Source organism: Epinephelus moara, chromosome 10 (genome assembly GCF_006386435.1).
Source record: "Epinephelus moara isolate mb chromosome 10, YSFRI_EMoa_1.0, whole genome shotgun sequence".
NCBI lineage: Eukaryota > Metazoa > Chordata > Actinopteri > Perciformes > Serranidae > Epinephelus > Epinephelus moara.
This window is the reverse complement of record NC_065515.1, coordinates 25,746,053-25,771,945: the sequence shown is the minus strand read 5'-3', so window position 1 is coordinate 25,771,945 and position 25,893 is coordinate 25,746,053. Positions and strand designations below refer to the sequence as shown.

Here is a 25,893-nt window from a genome sequence, read left to right as displayed (position 1 = left end):
CATTATTAACATTCATAACTTGTTTGATAACAGATTTATTGAGAAGCATATTATTTTTTATATAAATAACATCTGACGCTATGCAGACCAAAAAAAAAATCTAATTTTAATTTGACGTTAAGACATTATAAAATTGTTTTATTTTGGGATTATTAAGTGCTTAAATTTAATAGGTCATTTTCAGGCTTAAGAATTATTATTATCATTAAAACTGTCACGATTTTAAAAGTCTGTATTTTTAAATTTGCCTTTCCATGTTTCATTTTTATTCCTAAAAATACTATTATAATTATATTTACCGAATGAAAGGGGAAATTATATTTTCACGGCAATAGCAAAGCAGTCAATAATTGTATTGACTCTTTTCAGTATTCAAAAACTTTATCACGAGATCATAAAGAAATGCTTTTGGAATTACTCTTTATAATAAATGATATTGGTTGGCCCTCAAAAAAAGTAATAAAGAATTAAGAAAAAATAACATATATCTATATAAAAATTTAAAATAAATAACAGGTGAAAACTGGGGTGATATGAAAAGAAGGAACTCATTTAGTGAAATCAAACATAAATGTGTTTTCCAATCTGATTATTTGCGAAAATCTTTTAAGTCAGATATTTTAAATGTGAAGACAAACTCGTCAACATTCAGTGGTAAATAATTAAACGCTGTAATTGTTTTTTTAAAGCTATATTTATGCTTGTTTTCCTGATAATGATCTCTGACTGGAGGTCACGGTTTAGACACCTTTTAATTCAGCATGACATCACTGCTCGGGTCGTTTTACAGGATATTCTGCGGCTTGGCTTCTATAAAGGTAACAGCTTCGCAGTTGTGTCTGGCTAATCACTTTTACACAAACAGCAAATGGTGATCGGGCTGGTGTGTGTGTTAGTGTATGTGTTGGGGGGGTGGAGGTGGTGGTGGGTGAGGGGGGGGGCGTTACAGGCGCTATATTTATCCGATCCCCATGAGAAAGAGAAAGGAGCCTCTCTCTGCTTCAATTCACTCTCAGACACCGAAGAAGGTGCTGATGATGCAAAAGGCTTCTCCGGTGTCACCGCGGCATTTCATTCATTATTATCAGCGCTGGGCTATTATTATTATTAGCATTCTATTAGCATTAATAATAGATGCCAATAGCACTGGAAATGCACAGTATATTATCACTGTATAATAAAGTTCGTTTTAATGCCAAACAAACCCTGTTTGTCACATCAAGGCACATTATTGGCTTTTTACGCGCTGATTATTCCTCTAATAGAAACACATATTATAGGAAGGAAATATACAAATATATGTACAGAAATTACAGGATTTTAAATTATGTCTTGTTGATTTCTGTCATTATATTTTTCCTCATATTTTCTAAACGAAGTAGGTATGAAATACTCTAGAGACAGCTGAAAGGGGGTGTGAGAGAGACCACCAGAGATCAGTCAAGTGCAGTCACACAATATCATCTACTTATTGAAAAGCATGCAGCAATGTGTCTTTGGCAAACAAAATCCTGAAGAAAACATAAGCCAATTTAGCACTTGTTTAACAGGTTCATACCAGTTACTTTCATCTCCGATTTATTTCCATCACAGCATGTGTGTGAGTACAGGTGCAGGTTCAGCCTCCACAAACTCCCCTGCTCACATGCGGTAACATTGCAGAGTGTGATGTCTCCGTGTGTGATGTTGCACCGGTGATACTGCAGCCTGACAACACCTCGGGAGAGATTCACGCCGCTAGGGGGCGTTAACTGACACCTTTGGCTCTTCATCAGGGATATGAGAAATAAAAAAAAATATTTAAGAAGACTGAAAAAATGGAGGATAAATCTTTACACACACCCAGTTAATATATATATATATTTTTTTTTTCCAATCACTGAAGTTGGGTAAAACTTTAGAATATATAGGTCTATTTAATGGAATATGCTGATTTTGCTTTAAGAAGGGGATCAAATAAATGTATATCTTAGTTTTCACTGGCAATAGTGTTTTAATAATAATTATAAGCGACAAGAATATGGTAAATATTTGCATCCATATGCCTCAGTGATGTCAATGCATTTACTGCTTCAAAACATACTGAGATAAAGTATATAGCCTATAATTAGTGCTGTTTGGGGGGCAGATAGGACTATCATTTATCTCTGAACATTGAAATTGTTGATGTTATTTACAGCTGTAGGTTGATTTAAAATTTAAGAAGATTATGTGAAGATACAATTTTGAAATGCATGTGAGCCACGTGACCTCAGTTGGACAAAATCACAAAAACTGTTTTGAAAATATTAGCCTTCACAATCCAGATAATTACATATTAAAATATGTATTTAAGTGTGTGATGGATAATTATTTTTCTCAACCAAAAAAAGTAGCCTTCCAGTTTACATCAGTTTGCTCATTTATGCTTTTAACCCATTATCAATTGCTGTATCGAAAACAAAGCCAGTTTTGATGTTTGACGTCATCATTTCGCCACCAATTTAATTTCCTGATTGGACGAATACCTTCATTAGAAGAGCAAACAGTCGCGCGCGCCCGCACACCCGCGCGCACCCACTCGATAATGACCTATGCAGCTGCACGTGCTTGTGCACAGGTGGAGAGAAGTCTGGACTGAGGTTCCCACAGCTCCACCAGCCAGTCTTTATTAGTCCCAAGCACAGTCTTTTATAAATAAAGTCCACATTGTGAGTTTGATGCTTGATTTATTTACACATGAAGTAAGCTCAGATAGAGCAGGAAGAGCTTTGATAAATTAGCCAATATTGAATTAACATGACAGTGAATTTATGTTAATTTAGACATTTCTATATTGAGCTGGATGGGTATTTTAACAAGTTTTTTTTTGTTGAGAATGTGTCTTGGTGTTTTACACACCAGTGTGAAAGTGGTTAACATTAACCTTTTCATATACATCCATATCCACTATGGTGTAGGTTACAGTTTGCCTGCATGCATTATCAAGTTACAATTATTACAGTGCATCCTAGCATTTATGATATGGTCACAGCTCAAATATAGTATCTGGATTTTCTTGTGCAAAAACACACTCAGTTTTTACAAGATCCAGTATCAGTGGAGGGCTTGTCTTTTAGGAACATACCAAAAATTTGGGAAAGTTTTGGATATCAAGAACACAAGGAGTCATAAAAATGAGGATACAATTGTTTGCTGTAAACTAATTTGATAAGGTGGCCCAAAGGCAGACGGAAAATTTGACCTCCACAAAGGTTATCATTCTGTGCCAAAGCCCACATTTCTTTCTAATTTTTTTCCCTAGTTGAATACAAAAATTGGAAAAATGTAAATACAAGAGTAAGCAAGCATATGTCACTACACATACTGGATGTAATAAACGTGCTGTTGTTTTCTTGACCATGCATCCTTGGTCTTACGTGCAGAACTGTACATTCAACTAGGAAAAACAAATGCACAGACTGTTGAAAAGGTGAACATTTCTACCACAATTCTACCCACAGTTTACTTATTACATTCATTCATTTATCCGTTGTGTCAGGACTCATGCTTGGACAGCGTTTCAGTGCACCTGACTTATTAGAAAAGGAGGTAAAAGCAGTGGTTATATATAAACTTAATTTCTCAGTGTGGTTAAATTTACTCACAAATGAAAAGATCTCACACAAACACTTTTACGAAATTATAGCAAACCACAAGGGCTCATTATGATTGAAACTTCACCTAAAGACCCCTACTGGATTATGTGATCGACCTTAAACAAAATAAAGTATTAGTGATTTACATGCTTGAGTGTTTGCATATCTGTTTTGTGAATATGATAAGTAGTAGCTGCCTGAACGCTGACGGAGACAGTAAACTATGAGTTACATGCACAGACAAGGAGGTATCAAATAAAAACAGCCCTTCATCCACACACTTAATCATTAGTATACAACTGTACTGTATGTAATGCTTATGCCACCCGCAGCATGCACATGAGAGTGACTCAAGTGCAGCTGATGAATCCACTGATACTGTAAGTCTCAAAAGCCCATGCACACTTGCTTACCTTAATCCACCACCACAAGGCACGCTCATTAGCAGTCCTGGAGCTTGTGATCATATCAGAGGATTTTTATCAATGGATAATGTTCATCCAATTTTCATGGAAAGATCAATTTTGTCAACTTCGATCTCAACCTTTAAGCCACATGAGGAGTGTTTGTTGACTTACTTTAGTTTCTAAAGTCATGGTTGAACTTTTAAAGTAATTTACATTTAGATTTTGTCTGTGTAGTTTCACTGTCACGTCCAAGTGTGTCATAGGAGTGTTCTGTTTGTCTATGAGAGAATGAAATGCTTGATGTTCTGATGTCACAAGTCAAAACTTAACATTTTTCGAGGGGAGGAGTTAATGTGTTACCTTTGACCTTAGAATCAGAAAGGGCATGCCAAGTGTCACTGAAAAAGACTTTCACACCAAGTGCCTCTGGAATAGGGAGAGAGTTGGGCTTTCAAACCCTCAGACAGAGCTGAAATAAGATTATATTCACACTATGAATACTGCAGGATTCTCCAAACAATTCATTGAGGGTGCAATTAAGAGCATATCTGTAGTGAAGAAGGAATGTCAGGACTCTTATGTCTTCAGAATTCATGAATTCGACAACCCCCAAACTTTTAGTGTCAATATAGGATAAGAAAACATTTTTAAAACAAAAGGAGTGAGTTTTAAATTAAGGGTCTTTATATGTTCTTATGTTTACATGTGACATAACAGCAGAAAAGATCAAGTCTGACTTGCTTTAGAGAACTTGACTGTTTATATGATAGACTACAATGGCATTGGCAAGCAAGGCCCAGGCCTCCATAATAACTAGGTCATCTTCCACCACAAGCTATAGCCTTCTCCTGGGCGGAGATCACAGACAGTAAATGTAGGTACAGCAGTTACTGAATATTTAAAAAGGCATAGAGATGAAGCAATAAATGACAAAGTAAAGCTGGCGTGGCCAGGCATTAATAACTAATGGGTACCAGTGAGTTATAGGCTGCTGCCGTTGTAATGAAAGTGTCATTGCAAATCAGCAGTTGTCCGAGGTTATTATTATTTATGCATAATTGATGCCGGAACCACAAGGAACATGTCTCAGCCAACAAATCCCAACACCTTGGGAGCAAAGACGATGGCGTCAACAGAAGAAAAGGTCACAGAGGAGAATATGCCCCTGGGCTGAGATTTACATTGTGAGGGGAGGGCAAGGGGAGGCTTGCATTGTATAACCGTACACACATCTGTATACAGAAGGTTACAACAAACTATTACACATGAGACAACTGAGCCTCTGCTGCTCACTACATGGAATGGATGTTGCCATGTCATGGTATGTTGCCATTAAGCTTAAAAATAGATGACACACACACACATGTAGTCAAAACAAGGATTTAAGTGCTCCTGATAAAAATGAAAATATAAAATAAATTAGTTAAATGATTCCACATGTAGCAGCTGTCATCCATTCATTTCACTAAATACTTAAAGTGCCAGACAGCATAGGTATTTGCTCCTGATTTCCAGAAAAATGAAACCTTTGGATTTCACAAAATCTTATGCTGATGGTGAACACTTATTTTAGATAGCACCTTTGGAATTTTGAACATAGCTCACATGTTTTACTTAAAGTTATTATAATTTACATTTTTATTTTGGAGACATCTCAAAAATATATTGGTCAAAAAAATGCTGTATTTACAGAGATTAGTTCATGTTAGTCCGATTTACACATTTTGTTCCTCAGCCTGTATTATATTATTAGTTTGCCTTATTATTTTATAATTGAAAACGCTGGATAAAAAAACACTACCTCCAATTCTGACCTTTGAACTTAACACCAGCTATAAGTTGCTAAGGTATTAGATGACTAATATGTCTTTAATAATGGACAACATCCATCAATTTATCATAAATCTCCTTTCAGCTGATGTCGCATTCATGTATTTGGGAATTTTGACAATTTCAATTCAAAACGATTAACCAAAAAGGGTTAAAGTCACAAATTATATGGCCAGTTATTACAATTCATCAGAGAAATATTTATCTATATGTTACTACAATAGTTTAAACACGTTTGACAAAATTATTCTAGCCTCCGTTATGGTGCGATGGCTCGATAAAGAGAAGATGACGTTTTTCTCTTGGTGTTCCTGAACGCCTCATGGCTCTCGGAGTACGTCAGCGTGTAGTGCCCAATGAGAGCGCGCAACGAAGCATTGACGATGACGTAAACAGGAAATGTAGACATTTCTAACGCAGACAGATTTTTTTTTTAGCTTTCATTTGTCCTCTTTGCGCTAATTTTACCGGTCGACATTATGCAAACGTGGAGTCTCGTATCAATTTCCGTGTTGCTCGGCGTTGTTGTGAGATGGGGTGTTTCGTTAAACTCATATTCAGGTAGGAAGAGTGTGGAGTTTAACGTTAACATGCTGCAGCTGTCTTTGCTACAATGCTGCTCACTTCAGTGTGGCTCATTTTATTTTCATTAAACAACTGACAGGAAGTAGTTGCACACGTATCAGACTGCTGCTGTTAGCGGAGAGCATCCAGTCACTGGCTCGAGCAGTCTGGTGTGTGTGTGTGTGTGTGGTTACATGCTGTCAGTCACTGATGTAGTTTCCCATTCATCAGACTAACAGCTGAATGATTCTCCTCCAGGGGCGGGGAAACCTCCCATGTTTGGCGACTATGAAGCTCAAAGGCACTGGCAAGAGGTGACCTACAACCTCCCTGTCAAGGAATGGTCAGTCTGAAGTTTGTTTACTCAGTGGAGCAAGTTTGAGAAACTCGTTCAGACATATGAGAAGAGTAGGAGCTCTAGCACTGGAAGTATTGTACAAATCTGACCTAAAACACAATACTGTGAGAGTAGATTCTGTGAGTCACATATACACAAGACCACAGATACTGGATAATAAAAGAGCCAGAATATTACCAATAAAGTGGCCAAATTAAAGCTGAAACTGGATGTATATAACACTAATGTTGCATACGTATTCTCTGAGCACTGTTAAACATTGAAAAGGGATCTAGAAGCGATCCAGGAGGTCTCCCACCATGGCTGCAGCCCCTTGTAATGTGAATTGTTCTGACACTTTTGCAGTTTCAGATATAAATATATGTTATATCTGTACTCATCCAGGTACTTTAACACCACTGAGAATGACTTGAACTACTGGGGCCTTGACTATCCACCTCTGACTGCCTACCACAGCCTGATCTGTGCCTTCATGTAAGTAGAAAGTACATTTAACAGGACATCTCTTTAATGAGAGAATGTTGCTTGAAGAAGAGAGATTGATTGATTTTCCATAATATGTCAGTTTTAATACAGCATTGCTATTCTGCTTACTCTTGTATTCTATTCTATATACCCTGTGCACAGATATTTCACAAGCAGGTCACCTTGCCTGTCATTCAAGCCATGTCTTAAGGATTATAAATGCTATACTTCCTATACTGTTACTACATATTCCTACAGAGCCAAGACAATAAACCCTGAATGGGTGGAGCTCCACAAATCCAGAGGTTATGAAAGCCCAGCGCACAAGTTATTCATGAGAGCTACAGGTACAGTAACCATGAGAAAATACAGCAAAAAACTTCAATGAACCTTTACAATCATTTACTTACTTACAGGCTCTATATGATATAATATTGTTCTTTGTTCTGTTTCAGTCCTGGTGGCAGACTTGTTGATATACATCCCTGCGGTAGTTTTATACTGTTTCTACCTCACTGACGGTTCCTCGAGAAAAAAGGTAACACACTGGTAACACACTATGTCATGACATCTACTAGTTTTTTCCTCTAAAGATCCAAATGAGACACCTTTTCCTCTTTGTCTGGGGAACCCACATTTATTAAGACTGATCACAGCACTGGTTATTCAAATTGGGGAATTATGAAGTTACTATTGCAGTATAATTTGATGCCATTATATTTACCAGGAAGGTTGGTATATATAAATGTTTTTAGAGTACAATCAATCAAGGAGGATGTTTTGTAATGTTTTGACTGTCCTAAATGATCAAACAGTTATTACAAGATCAGTAGCTACAATAGACACATTCCAGCTTTGACTGTAAAAAGGCAGCATTGCACCTTATGACCCTAAGTATGAATAAGCAGTTGCTAGAAAGGAATGTAAAAAAATATATGAAAAAAAATATTTAGATGCAAATGTTTCCCTTCTGTATGCAAACATGACATAACCCATAACTTGCATCATGGTATACTAATAACCAGTTGACTGTATTTAGATTATAGTTATGTTTACCTTCTTAAAACTAATATGTCATTTTTTTCTAGGTTTCCACTTTGTTCTGCTTCCTTCTCTACCCAGGCCTAATTCTCATAGACTATGGGCACTTCCAGTATCCTTTTTGTGCAGGTTCATTCCTACTCTTAATTCACTGTGATGTCATTTGATGACTTCCTGGGATACACTGACCTACTAATAGTGGCAGCATATCAAGTAAATATTACTGTATACACACTATATTTTCTCATTGCCAAGTAAGTATTATATCAGGTAGTTCCTCATAGCCTTTGTAGCTCTTTGAGTTGCATTGATTGTAATTGTAATAGGGGTTTCCAAGGATTTAAAATACTTTGAAAAACTGTAAATTTGTTATTTCAGATGTGTGCCACTAAATGAGTGTCTCCTGAATGGCAATATAAAGCAAATATTTGGATATTTCACCCTTCAGCAACATTATATAAGATTGTTTACAACTTTAAGACATTACATGTGCCATTGTTGCACATCACTTGTCTTTGTCCCTCATGGATTTGCTCTTTTGTTAGAGATTAGTTGGAAAGAAACACTAGCTGACAGGGGACACATCTTTCGCGTATGCAGTGCCGTCTGTCTTATAATATAATGATGAAACAATTTTGAAAATAGTTGTTATTCAGATACAATTAAACACAATAATGAAAGAGTTAATGAATAAACTGAGCATCTGAACTGGACTGACCCTGAATCAGCCGCTGTTTTCCAATGTACTTGTCCCATACCAGCACATTGTACTTTTTACCTTTACTTGTCTACATGGAGACACTTCCAGCACAATATTAACCTTAACTCAAACAGGTACAATGCAGTGAGTTTGGGCTTTGCTCTGTGGGGAGTTCTGGCTCTGGGTCTGGGCTGGGACGTGTTTGGCTCTGTGGCCTTCTGCCTGGCTCTCAACTACAAACAGATGGAGCTGTACCATGCTCTGCCTTTCTTCTGCTACCTGCTGGGGAAGAGTGTCAAACTGGGCCTGATGGGGCGAGGGTGAGTCTGTTTTTTGTGTCTTGTGTTTTTTTTTCCTTCTATAACATTGTTTTCTTTACATTTTAAGGAATTTGAGCAGTAGTTTCCAACATATTTTGTCCAGCCTACCCACACAGCACAAGTAGATGGGTCAGGTACCCTTAATCATACCCCTTAAATAGATGGGATGACTGCATGTTGTTGTTCGATACTTATATTTCACTGTAGCTGTGGTAGATCGGTGACATATATGAATCCATACAAGACACAGTGATTCTAGATTTTAGGCTTAGTCTCAATTTTTCATCTACTACTCTCACTTGGAGTGGCAGAAACTGTATGTTTCAAACAATTAACTATCAGCTTTTATTAGAAAATATATAAAAAGCAATGGGGGGAAAGGGAGAGCAACATTTAACATTTTCATTTCCTGCCTTCTTGAAAGAAAGGAAAGTAGGAGACAGTCAAATGCATGTGTCAGTAAATGTATCAGTAAAGCAATCACTAGTATAGAGGATTATTATAAGAATAATTTTGTGTCTTTGAAGCCATGATTACTCAACCATGTCATTGTTTTGGTTACATTGTTTTATCACAGCGTAAAAAGCGTCAGCCAAGTGCTCAAAGCAGATACGTAATGTCAGTCTATAAGTGAGCAGTGTCCTCAGGAGAGCCGCAGAATGACTGAGGTAATCAGATTGGATGCTGTTACTAGTGTGTCCAGTGTCTGTTTATCTAGTAACAATGTACCAAGGGCATTTAGTAGCAAATGGAGAGCTGGATTAGAAGGGCCGGGGGGGAGATATGTCCAGATGACACTCTCGCCATGCCCAAACTCCTCAGCTATGCTGTGAGTGCAACTTAACCAGCAGCTTCACAGTTACAGCTGACAAGATAGCCTGACCTACACCGAAGACTTTCAGCTGATGCATGGCTTTCACTGCATTCCTCAACACAAGGGTCAAATCCCAAATTTAGGACGTGCAGACAGTGTGTACTTATTGTTTGAGGAGTGCAAGTAGAGGAAGGCAAACTTAAGCAACTTGCTAGTGTCAATATTTTAATTTTTTTCAAATTTAAGTTTATAAAATGTGAAAATTCTGTTAGGAAGTGTGTGCTTTTTTTCCATTATTCATAGTATATCTGTACCTCAGACACGATGCTTGTCTTTCTGTGTGACCCTCTTCACGTAGGCTTTTCCTGTTGGTGAGAATTGCTTCAACAGTGTTGGTGACTTTTGCCCTCTGCTGGCTGCCCTTCCTGTCCGACCCCAGTCAGGCCATGCAGGTGGTCAGGAGGATCTTTCCCGTGGCTCGGGGTCTGTTTGAGGTACAGTAGAGCTTCTTAATGAAAAGTCAGCCTGAAAACCCACATCTGAGCAGCTTGACTTTGCCTTTGAGGCTTTTAGTTTTATCAAAAAAAACCATTTGTACTCTTGTCATGGCAGGTATCTAAGAATAGCAACTCACAACCCCAGTACGTCATCTAGAAAAACAAGTGGAAGAGGATAATATCTCCTGATACATCAATACAGCTAAATATATAGGCTAGCAAATGTCAGCCCAGCATGGCCTTGAGATTATATGATCCATACAGGTCACATGCACATTTCCTGGCACAGTATCCTTAGAAGCATTACTTACCCTTGAGGTGGTGCAGATGTTTAACCTCCTCACCACCCCGTTCTGGTGGTATGAATAAGAATGTGACTGTAATTACAGTAATCAAATGTCCTGAAATTCCAAATACCATCCATAGCATAAATAAAATGTTGACTCACTAAGCCTAGGGGATTTTTTCAATGGCTTCCCAGATAAAAAAAATATATGTACTACCATATTTTGTTATGTTACGAGTCAACAGACATGCTGTTGTGTATCTGTTTACCCTAAAGCCTGGCGCGGCGTTGGGTATCAATAACTCTGTAGGTGCTTGACATTTGTTTGTGGCTGCTCTCTAGGCATAGAAGACGTTTGCTAACTAAATATAATACACAGACGTCAGTATTGTTACTCACTCATAAAAGTTAGGGATCGTAGAGAAATTATTAGAGGGGGAGGAGGGTCAGAAAGGGGGGACGGTATGTGTTGTTTTTCTCTTTGCTGGAGGGAGAGCAGTCTGACTTTTCCTGGAGAGCAGATGAGGGTCTTTTATTTTTCTCACCAGCAGCTTTTCTCTTCCTCTGGTTGTATTAACTTTTATTTTTCGGCTCTTAATTTATAAATGGATGTTCATTAAAATATTATTTTTAGATATTGGGTTTAGGCTATTGCTGTTTTTTTCCAAGGCAATATTAACAATGCTGGGGATTCAGCCCTGTCCTCATTCCTGAAAATTTCATACAGTCCTTTAGGCCTTTCTAGTAACACTAGCCGCCTGACATGATCCTTCAACCAATCCATTATAATTAAAAATTGGTTCCTTTTAATGTTAGCATTTTGTTCAAGTATTAGTGTAAATTTATTACCCATGAAGCAGTTTCTTAAATGGCCTTAATTTATTGTAATTCCTGTTATACCAGGATGTTGTTGTGACACATAATATCGCAAGGGATTAGTGTTGCACGGTATACCGGTACTAAAATAGTATCACGGTACTAGAGTATTCCAAAAGGTACTATACTGCATTTGGAAAATACCGGTACTTTGAAATTGATTCAATTCATTAATTTAGTTAATTTATTTTACTCAATTATGCACACAAACGCCTTTCTTGTTCCTATTTGAGCACAGATTGCACAAGTGGTGTGTATGACAACACCTGTATCAACATTCGCAGCTGGCGCATGTGAAAAAAGACAAGAGAAAGTCTGCCTCGCAAAGGGAGACAACACGAGTCAACACAAACTTGGTGAAACATTTGAGCAACCAAACCGTGACGTCCGTACTGAGGTACTGACCGAACCCTGATTTTTTGGTACCATTACACCCCTACTATTTATTGTTCTAAAGGTTTGTATCCAAAAGGACTTTTCCTTAGGAAAAGTACCGAAGAGTATCGAAAAGTATCGAAATTCATATTGGTATTGGTACCGAAACAAAGATTTTGGTATCGTGACAACACTACAAGGGATCACTCTGAACTGTAATCCAGTGAAACAGAGAAAGGCTTTTTGATATGATAGGATTTCCTGGTGATGGCTTGGAGGTTTTGTTGGTGCCTACTCGTTCAGGATCAGTGAAGATTCACTGTTTTCGAGGAAGTGATATTTCTCTTAAAAGTTAAAGCTGTAATTTGATTTTAACACTTTAAGGCACGAGGCTGTGACCAGCTGGTGCTAGATCAGTTCCTAATGAGAGGTTACTTGAATGATTTTGAGTCTCTGATGAAGACTATCTTGGTGTCGAAACATGAGTCTTTTAATAAAGTTTGTTGCCTCTAGTCCGTGTGCTCCTCCTGTATACTTTTGGCCCAGTCTCTGACGTCTCTCCTGTCTGAACACAGGACAGGCCGGCCATTGCTTGTGAGGCCGTAGAAACGCGCTAAACCTCTCCCTTCTGCTGTACCCAGTGCTTTTATAAAAGTCAAACACAACCCGTGTTGCACTCCTCATGCCCTACACAGTGCTCCATGCTCTCAGCATGGCGAACACCCCTCCACCCTCCAGTGCTTAGCCGGTGGGAAATGGATACCCCGCAGGATCAAAGAAAACAGTGGAATAAAATGGTGAAAGGTCAGGAGATCAGTTTCACTCTATCTCTGGGAGGTGTTGGGGCTCGGGACATACAGTAGGAGGGTATAGATAAATCTAAATAATTTATAGCCCGGGTGTTTTCAGCACTTCATAGCAGAGCCATGTTCTAGCCGTATGGACTGATGAGCGGGGCAAACGCTTCGCTTAAAGGCGTATCAGGGCACATTCGACAACTGTGGTATCAACTGCCTGCCACTGACTTTATCTTTGGAAAGCATTGACGTATGATAGACTGTTTCACAAGCCGCACACACACATTTGTATACTGTGGTCAGTCAGTGGTTGCCGTTGAGAGAAAAGGAGGCACAGGAATATGATGGTAATTAAAAGAGAAAGTGATAGCGAACAGCGAGAAAGAGCACTTCAAAGACTTGAGTTGGCAGTGTTGAGAGCTGTCATGGAAGGAGCAGAGGTAAAGTAACTGTGTGTGTTTCTGCGCTCGCATGTTTGACTGACAGCTCAGAGGCCAAGGTTTGCAGCTCTCATTTCTGAAACCCCGTATCCTCTCTCTTGTCCCGGCCCCCAAGGTGGCACCCACCACAAGGTGTCACGGATGTGAGAAGTAATTGAAAATTCTACCAGGGGAGCAGATGGCAGCGTGCGCCGTGGCAGTATTTGTTCAACGAAATGATGCAAACATAATACACAGGGTGTGAGAGACACTATACTCCCCTGTGACGACAGCACGAGAGGCTGCGGGGTCGAGCCGTCCTGAACTAATTGTGAAATTGTGCACGTAGGCAGAAGCTTTGGACAAGGGGACAGGGGTGAGAGGGGGTGTTGGGGAAGAGGAGTGCTGGTGACTGGTGGTCGTGGCAGCTTCTGGGCGGGAGCAGTTGTAAGTTTACCCACTGAGCTGCATTCTGACATCTCACGTTGCTGCCTGCTCACAAAAATGGCACCAAATGCTTCTCCCTGTGAAATTCCATGCTAGATCATAGGTGAAGGAGCCACACTGCTCTCGCCCTCTTTACATTTGCCTCGGGGACCCCCCCCCTCGTTCATGTGTTCCCTGCAGGCGGCGTCCAGGAACATTCCCCTGGCGGTTATTTGGAGCGGGGAGGAAAAGAGGAAAGAGAGAGGGAAGGGGCTGAGACAACACAACACTGGATGGCCCGGTGCTGCTGACTAGGCTGCCATTAAGATCCACACAGCTGTGCTGGAAGCAGCTGTAGCACAGAGGAGAATGAGGAGGCCAGAAATAGTTTTTTTCTAGACAGGGCCACACACTGAAACCCTTCACAGCGGAATCATAAAGCTGAGCGAGGCACGCGGTCCCAGTGACGTGTGATATCATAGTGCACAGTGGCGGCTTGGGCCTCAATATCATCTGATCCCGGCACAACTGCTTAAGCACTTAAATCAACAGAATCTCACAGCAACGCCCTCCTCATCTCTTATAAACCGCAAGTACTTTTAGCCTGGTATTAAGGTTGTAACATATCTTCCATATTATTCACGGACATTTAAGACCTGATTTTATGGGTTATTTACAAAAACAACACGGAAAAGATACAGACAAACATGAGAGAAAAAGTTATGCTGTTTTTCTTTTGAGCAGAAATTATTAGATGATAGAAAATTAATCAGCAACTGTTTTGATAATTTATTAATAGTTTTAGTAAAGCGAAAATGACAAATTATCTGTGTTCAGCTCCTGATTTTTTCTTTTCTTTTTTTTTTTTATATAATTGTAAATTAAATCCCCAGGTTTGACTGCTGGTCAATCAAAAAATAATAATTTGAAGAAATTGTGATTTATTTATTTTTTACTTTTTTGTTACATTTTATAAGCAAAGCAATTATTAAAATTAGATTAATTAATAATAATTAATAATAAAAATTACTGTTACATGCAGCCCCAGTTAAGTACAATAGTTTAATTTTAAAAAATATTTATTTTTTGTTATAAAATGTAATAAACTTTATTGTATAGAGAATTGTTTAAAATGTTGACATGTATTTTTCAGCAGTGCTCTGTGGTTGGTCTGTGTCTGCTGGTTTTGCAGAAACCACTCTGGTTTGACACTTGACTCTGTGTCCCCGAGTTTACAAATTAGTCCCATGCTTCCTCTGACAGGGGAGGTAATTTATGATGGAGGGTTACGTACAAATGTCCCTCTGGAATGCTCTGGGAAATTTTTATTGCACCTTCAGTTGGGAAATAATTACCTACAGCAATGCCACTTATTTGCTTTCCCCTATAAGTGAAATACTGAATTTATTTTGTGTTAAAATTTTAAATGTTTTTGTGGTTTTATCTGGCATAATTTTTCATTTAACTAATTGGTGTGTGTGTGTGTGTGTGTGTGTGTGTGTGTGTGGGGACAGGATAAGGTGGCCAACACATGGTGCAGCTTGAACACCCTGATAAAGATCAGATCCATTCTGTCCAGTGACTCCCAGATCTACCTCAGGTAATCCCTCAATCTGTAACAAGCTCTTACGTTTTTTTTCCTCCTCTATCTTTCATTGTTTCTTTTTCTCTTCCGTTGTATTGTTCCGTCTCTCCTCTTCTTCTTTCTCTTGCTTTTGCGCCTTTTATTTTCTGGGAAAGCAGAGCTTGCCCAAGGGAAGGAAAACTGTGATGCAGTGAGTGGATATAAGATCATTCCTTAAGGAAACATCTTGAGAGGAACGTCTGAACTTGAAATTATAGCTGTCTTTAGAGCTGCCCAAAGAGCTATTGAAACATGTCATATACAGAGATAGACCCAGAATAAATCAACCTGATTTTCTTTTCAAAAATGTTATAAATTATGTGCTCTATTATGAAGAGGATGAGAGACAAATCAATCGTGCTCTCAGGGAAGACGACGTAATAAACATTTAACTCATGTTTCTCTGCCCACTACCCCGCGGAGCATCCCAGGAAGTATCCGGTTAAGTTATTTTGACTAAAAGCTGAGAACCTGTCCCATTACAATGAGAAAACAGTTGTGTCATGGTGGAGCCTGCTTAAATGACCCAGCACGCTAAATTTAGGGGTCGTATGTTCGCAGCATGGACACGTTTCTGCCAGACTGCTAAGTCCGGGGATCAAGTTGGACTTCTTTGACTCTAGTGCATTTCAAACAAATGAAAAACACTCTCGTCTTTTTGGCACAGGGAGCGGATTGCTAAATGCTCTGGTGTGGGCGTACTGTGTACATAGAATGGATCAGCTGTGAAAAGTGATCCACGTCCTTCCGGACCGCAAAACCCTGCCCTACACATAACACACACATAACACACTTGCTGTCATACACACTAAATACCATACAATACTGCCATCCGTCTACCACTATCATTATCTCTCTGTCTATCTGTGTCGTAACACACACACATTGTTGCCCTCGTGCCTTAAACTAACCCGGCGCTGCCCGACCTTTCAGCACATTCACACTAACACATAGTCGCTCTCTTCCGGTGCCTCCAACCCCAGCAGGTGACAATTGAAGGGTTAAACTAATGCCTGCTAACCCTAAGAAGAGGCCAGTATTTGGTCATTTCCCACATAGCAGAGGTCTTAGTTTGCAGAGCAGATCCAAGATGGATCCACAGTTGCTTCGACATAGTGATTCTTTGTATTTGATATCAAAATCTTATCTTCTAGTGCTACAGGCTGAAAACAAAGCTGTGTTTGTCATTCAGAATCAGCTTTAATGACCATGTAAGTGTGCACACATACATGGACTTTGACTCAGTTTTTGTGCTCTCAGTGCAGGGCTGGGCAATAATGTTGATATTATTCGAGTAGATATCATCTTAGATTTTGGATAATCTAATATCATGTGTCACCACCCAGCTCTACTCTCAATGTATATACACAGACATAAACACACAGTTAAAACTGGCAAGGTTTGTAGTCATTTTTTTATACATGAAGCTACACCAACACAGGAGAAAGATGTACAGCATGTGGAAGCCTGGAATTATGTGCAAATGCAATTATTCATATTGACTCCAAATTGATTTTATACTCTACGTGTCTTGTGCTGTGTAATTATTTTTTCCTGCTGCAGTAACTTCATCTCCCACTGAGCATTTTTCTGCATGTAACGGTGTCGATGTGAGATAATGTGAATGTTTGTATTGTTTTTCAGTTTAGCCTGCACTCTCCTGGCAGTGCTACCTTCCAGCGTCAGACTCCTGACCAAGCCCACTTTCTGGCAGTTTAAACTGGCTTTGGTGAGTGGCAACTGATGTCAAAACAATAGCAAGCCGAATGTACGGAGCCTCCCCTCACAGAGAAACAAGGCCTGTTTTTTAACGACAATAACATGAAGGCTAAATTATAAATACATTAATAATTTTGCACAAAGCTACTTTATTTATTTTAAAATCTTGTCTCAAAATAGTAAATAAAAATATATAAAAAATATATAAAAATATATAAAATAAAAATAAATTAAAAACAATTACAACGTGACTTTATTGATGCCTTCATTCATGCATATTTTTTTCCTTCTCTGCCTTTAATAATAAGTATGCCATCTAGTAGGGCTGCAACTAACTACTATTTTCATTATCAATTAATCTGCCATTTTTTCCATTGTTTTTTCAATAAAATGCCAGAAAATAGTGAAACATGCCCTCTGTAATTTCTCAGACCCCAAGAAGACATCCCCCCCCAAAAAACAATTATAACATTATCAAAATACGTAGTTGCCAATTAACTCTTTGTCGAATGACAAATCGACTAATCGTTGCAGCTCTACTATCCACAGTATTAATGGTCAATAACAGTAGCAGATGTTGTACTAATAATCTCAATGTCTCTTTTAGGCCAATTCATCTCTGGCGTTTTTCCTCTTCTCCTATCAAGTCCACGAAAAGTCCATCCTCTTGGCTGCCTTGTAAGTACAGAGGTAATACTTCTTGAAATTTTGTCCGGCCAGGTGATTCGTTGACATGTGACAAACATTAATGGCACTTTTTCCATCTTGTAGTGATACCTCAAATATTCATGAGTATAGATTTAATTTCTGCTCACAAAGGAGCCATTCGCCCGTTCCCCCACTTCAGATCTCAGTTTATGTCTTGCAGGTTGTTAATGAGTCGAAGACGTGAGCACTCTGTAAAAGTGACATCATCCTCCCGCTGTGCTCCCACAGTTGCAGAGGAGCGATCTATTTAAGTACAGACTTGCTAACTGAGGGCTTATTCACCTCTGCCATCATACTCCGTTCTGCACAGACAAAAATCAGTTCTCCCAGCTTCCTTTGTCTCAATATGAATAAGTGCAGCACTTGCACACATGAGCATAAAGACGTGCACGTGTGGGTGATTCATTACCATTTACCTCCTCGTGCATTAAGCAGTGTAGGTACAGAGTGAAGTCTGGCATATATTTGACAGCGAGGGATTTGGTTCCTAGATCTGGGCTCATCTATTAATCTAGATTAGGGTAGATTGTTGCTTTATTAACTATTGAGTTATATCTCCCACCTGTCCCCCTGAATCAATCAGTAATGCATGTCCAGGGATTAGGAAAGAATGGCAGGCGGCAGCTCGGGGCGTTGTTTGCGCAGGATCAATTATTGGGCTGTAACAGGATCGCCAAAGAGCACTGGCTGTAATTATGGGCTCGGGGACCGGTGGAAAGTGCCCCCCTCGGAGCACAGTGTACAAGTAGCACCGGCTAGCAATGACGCAGTCGCCCAGGTTCAACTAACAACAGGGCTTTGCTACACAGAAACACACATGTGCCCTGAAGTCAGAATTTTAACAAAACATTTTCTACTTTTTTCAAGTAAAAGTTATTTAGGGAGTACAGTACCGTACATGTCAGTGCAGTTACAGTAAAAAGGCATGTACAAATATAAAATGATGCGGCACAACAAACACTTGACTGCCTTGTGAGAGACCGTCCATAATGGATTTATGTGGATGTCCTGTCGGGTCAGTTGCTTTAACATTATACACGCATGACATCAGTTCACTTCCAGCTCCGACCTAACATGGCCTCACTTCCTCTCTTACTGTAATATGATATTTAATGGTGCTTACTGTAGACGGTGTTTAATATCGAGTATATTCAACTCTCATCTTTTCTAGGCCTGCCTGCCTCCTGCTGAATGACCTCCCTTTGATGGGTATTTGGTTCCTGCAGGTGTCTACATTCAGGTGAGTCAGGGGTCCTCAGTGTTTTTCAGGCCGAAGACCCCTTAGGTCAAAAAGAGACGGACAGCGGGCATCCATGAAACCATCCACAGCATGTTTGCTGCAGTTCGAATGTTATTTCGATTACCTTTCACTATTAGTTAAGAGGTGCACAAATCAAACAAAATACTTTTTCATTTAGGAAAGATCAATCAAGGCAGAATCAGGACTTGCATTTTGTAGTATTCTATACTATAGTAATAGACGAAGTAACTTTGGGAAAAAAAGAAAATACACAATTTTTCTCCCACAATCCTAAAGTTTGAAAGTTCTTAATGCAATGCATTCAGAGGTTTTGCCACCCCAGCCTTACGTAGTCTGGTATGACTCGATGCTTATAGTAGCTACTGTTAGCAAAATGATGCTACTTTTTGCTTTATAACGTATGACTATATGCTATATAACTTTATAACTCTTCCATTTGTGCTCGTGTTCCATTATATTCTAACATTTATCCTTATTCCACACCTGTAACTTGCGGTTCAGCAAAAGTTACAGAGTCTGTGGGATGTCCTGGTGGCCAAGTTGACAGTACAACATAACAGCAATGTCCAGGGTTTGAATCTGGCATTTCATTTCCACGTCACCTTCCTTTATTTCTCACCGCTGTCAACTATCAAACACCATAGAAACAATCCTAAGCAGCCAAATGGATCTACGATCTGGGTTGAGCTGAGGACCATGAATGGAAAAGACAAGTAGTGCTGCAAATGCTCTGTCTAACTTTCACCAGCTGTTGTTAAATTCTTCCGGCAGCACTAATTGTTGTGCGTGTGGTTTAGTATAAGGATATCTGGGGATTACACGGCATAGTCTGCATGCCTGCTGTCTAAGTGTGCGTTGTGTGTGGGGACAGGAGGTCATTCTGTAGCTGCCTCTCAGTACAGTCTGACTCCAACTCTCACATTATCTACATCCTCTACAGACTCCACTTAAAGAAATACATCTTTTGTTAACCTAATTGGCCGAATGGATGCTCAACCATAGCAATTGTAAGAGGGCAGAATGCAGCCAGTCTGTTTAAATTGACCAAGTATGTATTTCCAAATTGTTTAACATTTATCTCACTGAATGGAGCTTTTTTGTCGCAGTAAAAATCAGAATGAGTGGTTTGTTGTGAGGGGATGGGTTTTTACAAGCTAGGGTGATGTGCGATTTACTATGAGTCAACTGTTGTTCTTGTCCGTGCCCCTCTGCTAAACTAAGATAAGCTTGGCATGAATGTCAGAGCCATCTCTCCCCAGGGGACAGAGTGCTTGCGCAGGCCTGCTCGATAAAAACTATGCGGTTTACTGCTGCCCTCTTCTCAGCACACATAACTGAACTTGTTGTGCCGTTGGACATGTGTAGAAATCCATTTAAAAGATTAAAAAAAAAAGTTGTGCTATGTGTATTTACATATTCCGTTGCATTCGTGTGCATCAAAGCTCTAGCTTACATATTCCGTTGCATTCGTGTGCATCAAAGCTCTAGCTGCACATTGCACGTAAATAGTGGAAAAGAGACTTAAGAGTCCTTATACACTGCCCTGTTTGGGGTTATTGTACATCACTCTAGACAGTGACATCAGCATTTCAGTTTCTAAACTGTAAATGCACCATTGTTCTTGTCCTTGTCCCTCCATGCAGCATGCTGCCTCTGCTTCTGAAGGACGGCCTACTGGTGCCTTATGTCGTGACCTCGTTGGCCTTCCTCTTCTTCAGCATCTATCTACTGTCTGCACTGGAGCACTGTTCAGAGGAAGAGCTGAGACTGGGATCCTACCAAAAACTGTTCTTCTGCCTACCCAAACAGAATCTGGCCTGGATTGTAAGATGGAAGGTGAGTGCGGTTCAAGCCCTGGTACAGTGAATAAGAGTGTAATACCTACTTTGTGATTTGCAGGTCATCTGTGTTGATACCAGGCTAAATATGATGTTAAGGTTACATATAACCATTTCAGTAGCATTTTAATTGCTACGTTTAATGTGTCGTTAGGATTTTAAAGCCGCTGCCACAATGATTATATGTAATTTACTTACCTACAAAACTTTTCCCATCATTTTTTTTTGCCAAATTACTTCATCCTTGCTGAGTATGTATAGCAAAAAGAAAAAAGTTACTCTGCATGAAAAGACATGCAGCATGCGGCACAACTGCCACCTGAGTCTGACTGATAGAGAAAATTTTTGACTTCAGTCCTGCTGAACTCAAAACAATAATGTCCTTCTGGGGGGCAAAGAGCACATTAACTTAGTGCAAATGGTTTATATCAGCTAAATGTTGTAGGTCACGCTGCAGAGGTTGCTGTGCAGTCCCAGAGACTTGTATAAGAGGCGGTAACTTCTATCATTGTGGTTGGAGCTCTAATTGGCTGCCAATAAAATAAAGGTCAAGCAGATTACTTAATACATATTAACACAGGAAGGGGAGGCAGTATTACATCAACAGACTGCGCAGTGCGCACATTGGAGTAATTTAAAGCCACTAAGTGTAAAATATCTATTTGATTTTAGCATCTGTAAAATCGTTTTGGTGCAATGGGCTTTTGTTTGTAGAGAAATTAGACAGTCTCAGTAAAAAATGTTGCAGTCTATGTGTTGCTTTCAGCTCATTCATGTCACTGATACCAGGTCAGTTGACAGAAGTTTCTCTCTACCACTTTTTTGGATACCACCACAAGGAGTCACCAAAATCACAAAGCCCCAAAGTTGGATTTAAGTTTAAAGCATGGTTTCCTTTTGCTTCTGATGAGGCTCATACTCAACGAACAGTAAACAAAATTAAGATACTGCTGCTTGATTAAGTTAGTGGTTCATGTTTGCTCTCATACACGGGGGGAGGAGGATACACAGCTGATGCATTTGTAATAGGAATGGTGCTGATTCCAGGATCCCAGATGGCCTGTACTTTGAGAGCGGCACTAGACCTAAATTGCAAGCGTGTGAGAAGATATACCCAACTGTAAAAATAAAGATCATGTGCCACTGTAAGTTGTGTAAGCTGTGCGGGGATGAAAGCCGCTGCCAGCCAAAGAATTATTTATCACTTATTTAAGTTTCCACAGCGTCTGAAGTGGCTGCACCGCCAACCCCTCTGCGACAGGGGCTCCGGTAGGGTGTCAGAGATTACGGGAAGGTGTCTTTTTATAGCGCGTGTCATTAACACAGGTTTGCCTAGATATATTTATTTACACAAGCAGCATAAATAGCAAGCCCCGGTGACGGCGATAAGGTTTCATAGGTTTGGGGTGGCGGGGCGGGTGTGGGCATGAGGTGTTTCCTCCATCTTACTCACTGACTTATCTCTGGCTCATAAAGCCCAAATAGACACATGAATGATCTCACTGTCAGTTCTGTTTGCAACTGTGTAAAAAAGTAGTTTTGTAGACCTTAATTCAGGTCGGCCATTATGCTCCATGATACTCTCTTTTTCTTTATAGCACCTTTCAAATGACCAGTTTGATGTGAGTCATCCAGTGATGAATATGCAATGTGATTTGAGAGCTCTTTCAAATTAGATCATTCATTGGGTTTGATATTATAGTTACACTTAAACTTAAGGGAAAAGCTAACAGTTTGTTCTTGGCCTGAGGTGCCCGGTCTCGTCATTGTTTTTACGAGGAACAGTTTCTGGTATGGAATATCAATTCAGTCACCTCAAAGAAGTTGTCGTAAAAGAGTTGTCTGCATCAAAGGGTTACCTTGGCAATTTACAGAGGCTGAGATATCCTAAATTTTAGCCCCTAGTGTTAGTCAAACTCCAAAAATACTGGAGTTTACCATATACACACAGCCTCCCTCTTTCATTCCTCCAACCACCTTCTTGAAAAGGTCGGCGTTGCGATATTTGTACATATCCAAAATCCTGTTGATATCCAAGTTTTTTCATAGTATTTGAAAGTAAGTGTGTTTCTGCTTCTGACCAGAAATGTGGGCTTTACTTTTGGGCATATATCTCTACCACAGCCTTGCAAACTTTTGGCTTGACAACACACAGAGCAGATGGTAAACAGGCAAGAGGCCATGTGTCGCAAACTGCGGTAAAAATGCCAATTGAGACGCATATTCCGAATGCGCTGTTCAGAAAATCTATACCAAATATGCTGTTTACATAACTCCTATTGAATCCACAATATTGTCATATTTATATTAATAGAAGATTAAAAGTAGAAAGTTGTGTGCATGTTAATGTAGTCAGTGCAGCTTTCATTAGACCCTCCTTCCATGGTGAACACCCACATCTTACTTTATAATGCAATGGTTTCAAATATTCAGTCTCCTTGATGGAAATTACCCAGATGATGTCATCTGGGTAATTTCTTGAACAAAAAAAGTTATTTCCAGATCTATAGAAGATATTATAGAACGATTTTTACTCGCCATGACAACTATACTAATCTTGTTATGCTACATTGAATGCACCTTTAACAACCCTCATTAGTTTCTTGCTGGTTAGAGCTTATCAATCATGATCTGTCACGCAGAGTACTTAGGATATAAAGAAAAACAATGTGATGACATCCCAATTGCAGTTTGTTACCTTAACTGAAAAAAAAGCTTATCAATGACTGAGCAATAAAGGCTCGTCTTGACCTTAAAAATAGTAGTTTGACAAGGCAGTCCTAACTCAAGGTCCTCTTATTTGGTTTTCCAAATCTTTCAACCACATCTCATGGTATTTATCAGTGAATCATTCGCACAGTTGTCATGGAGATGGCATGCTTGAGAAACAGTGGTTACGATCCCCCACACATACACAACACAACCACCTGTTATCACATGACTGAGGTTCCATAACTGGGTCACATGATGCCAACTGGACCATCTCCACGACAAACGAGCGTATTCATTTCTGATGAAGACAGTGTGATGTGGTTAAAAGCTCAAGGAAAAGCTTTGTCGTATCGTCTCTTTGAAGTAGCACCTGACCACAGCTGTTTCACCTCAGCCTACGTTTTTGAAGTCCAAGTCAACATCTATCTGATCTTGTGTCCCAGTTCTCATTTAAATCAGTCGATAAACCCTCTGTCTCCATCTCTCTGTGTTACAGTTCTACATCAGTGTCGCAGCCATGGCTGGTCTGAGTGTCGTGACTGTAGCTCTTGATCCTCCATCACATCTACCTGACTTGTTTCCCGTGCTGGTGTCTACTACTGCTTTCGTGCACTTCTTGGGAACCTTTGTACATTTCAACATTGTCCAGTTTAGCGAGCCACCCAACAGAAAGAGCCAGAAGAAGAACAACTGAACGATGCCAAAGGAAGTGATATATACGACCAGATTGTTTCTTCGCTAACTATGCTTCAGGGAAGCCAGTGTTACACCATGGGGCACATAAATGTGCATGAAAGCTATCACTCATGACGTCATGTCCACAGTGCAAAAGGCACAAATGTAGAGCTGCAACAAGTAGTTCAAGAAATTAAATTGAAAACTATTTTGATAATCAATCATTTAAGTCAGTTTTTAAGCAAAAACGCCAAACATTTGATGGATCCAGCTGCTCAAATAAGAGAATTTGTCTGTGTGTTCTGCTCTTGTGTCATAGTAAATTGAATATCTTTGCTCAGACAAAACAAGAGATTTGTTGACATCACCTTGAGCTCTCAGAATATGTGATGGGCAAGTTTTCTTAACTTTTATAGACCAAACGAATAGTAGAGAAGATAAATTCATCATTAGGAAAAATAAGTGTTAGTTGCAGCCCTACACAAATTCTCATCCAAGGGATATTTTTGGGCTGAAATATCATTATACTACAAATTTGCAACTCAGAGGAGCTGTGACATCAAAAGGAAAGGGTAGCCACATTTCACCAGTTTGGACCAAATAAATTAACGAACTCAGTTCCCCCGTTACCAAAACTCAATCTGAGTGACCAAGTAGAGCTGGGTGATGAAGAGAAAATCAAATATCATGATATTTTTTGACCAAATGTCTCAATATGGATATTACAAGGATATTATAGGGTTGACTATTGGTGTTTTCAAAATTACAAATACCACAACAGCTAGAATGATCAGATCACTTTACTGTAAAGCAGCCTTTAAAACTAGGAAAAGACAGCACTTGTAGAATTGCAATATCCCAGATTTAAGACAATATCTAGTCATATCGATAGTAACAATACATTGTCCAACCTTATTACAAAGCGTCTTTACTTGAATCATTTTTTGCTTGGACCAATGACTTCACTCTTCAAACTACATCATTGCTGGCTAATCACACAAGTGCAAATAGACAAGCAGTGTGAAGCCAACACGTTTGACCTTAGACAGCTCTGTGTTTGTATGGTAAAGCTACAGGAGGTGACCACAATAATAGGAACACCTGTTGTAAGGTTCAGTTATTCGTAAGACCATGGGGAGAGGTGTTGATTTAATTTTGTGTTCATTTTTAAACTAAAGTTGGTGATGGTGCAAGACTTAATGATATTGTTGTGTGTTCCTGTCATTTTGCACCACCTCTGGGTATTGTGATTAAAACACATACTGAATGGGACTGGACTCAGGTCAACAGTGACAGTTGATCATTATTCACATGAACTTTTTTTTTTTTTTTAACGGTTTTCTACTGTATATTTTTATCCATCATTGAAGTTCTTTTGTACAAACTTAGTTTTTGTGAAAATAAATAAAATTCTCAATGACTTAAAGTGAACATCAGTTTTATCGCCACATTGTTAAAATGATTTAATTTTGAGCAGCTTCACATAAACTGTCTACATTTACCAAGTAGTCTGCTAAATCACCCCTAACAGTCTGGCAGAGACAGAGCCAATAATTGGACAGAA

At 39.4% G+C, this 25,893-nt stretch overlaps 1 protein-coding gene across 1 annotated transcript; it reads left to right on the top strand.

Annotated features, from left to right (window-relative positions):
• Nucleotides 1-6,236: 6,236 nt before the first annotated feature.
• Nucleotides 6,237-25,754, top strand: alg6 (ALG6 alpha-1,3-glucosyltransferase). The gene is made up of 14 exons (XM_050055808.1): nt 6,237-6,415; nt 6,677-6,761; nt 7,161-7,250; nt 7,500-7,588; nt 7,697-7,779; nt 8,330-8,394; nt 9,117-9,302; nt 10,475-10,610; nt 15,307-15,392; nt 17,061-17,145; nt 17,743-17,813; nt 19,015-19,083; nt 20,748-20,940; nt 24,151-25,754. The coding sequence occupies exons 1-14, from the start codon at nt 6,334-6,336 to the stop codon at nt 24,346-24,348; spliced, it is 1,518 nt and encodes a 505-aa protein (XP_049911765.1). The 5' UTR covers nt 6,237-6,333; the 3' UTR covers nt 24,349-25,754.
• Nucleotides 25,755-25,893: the final 139 nt, after the last annotated feature.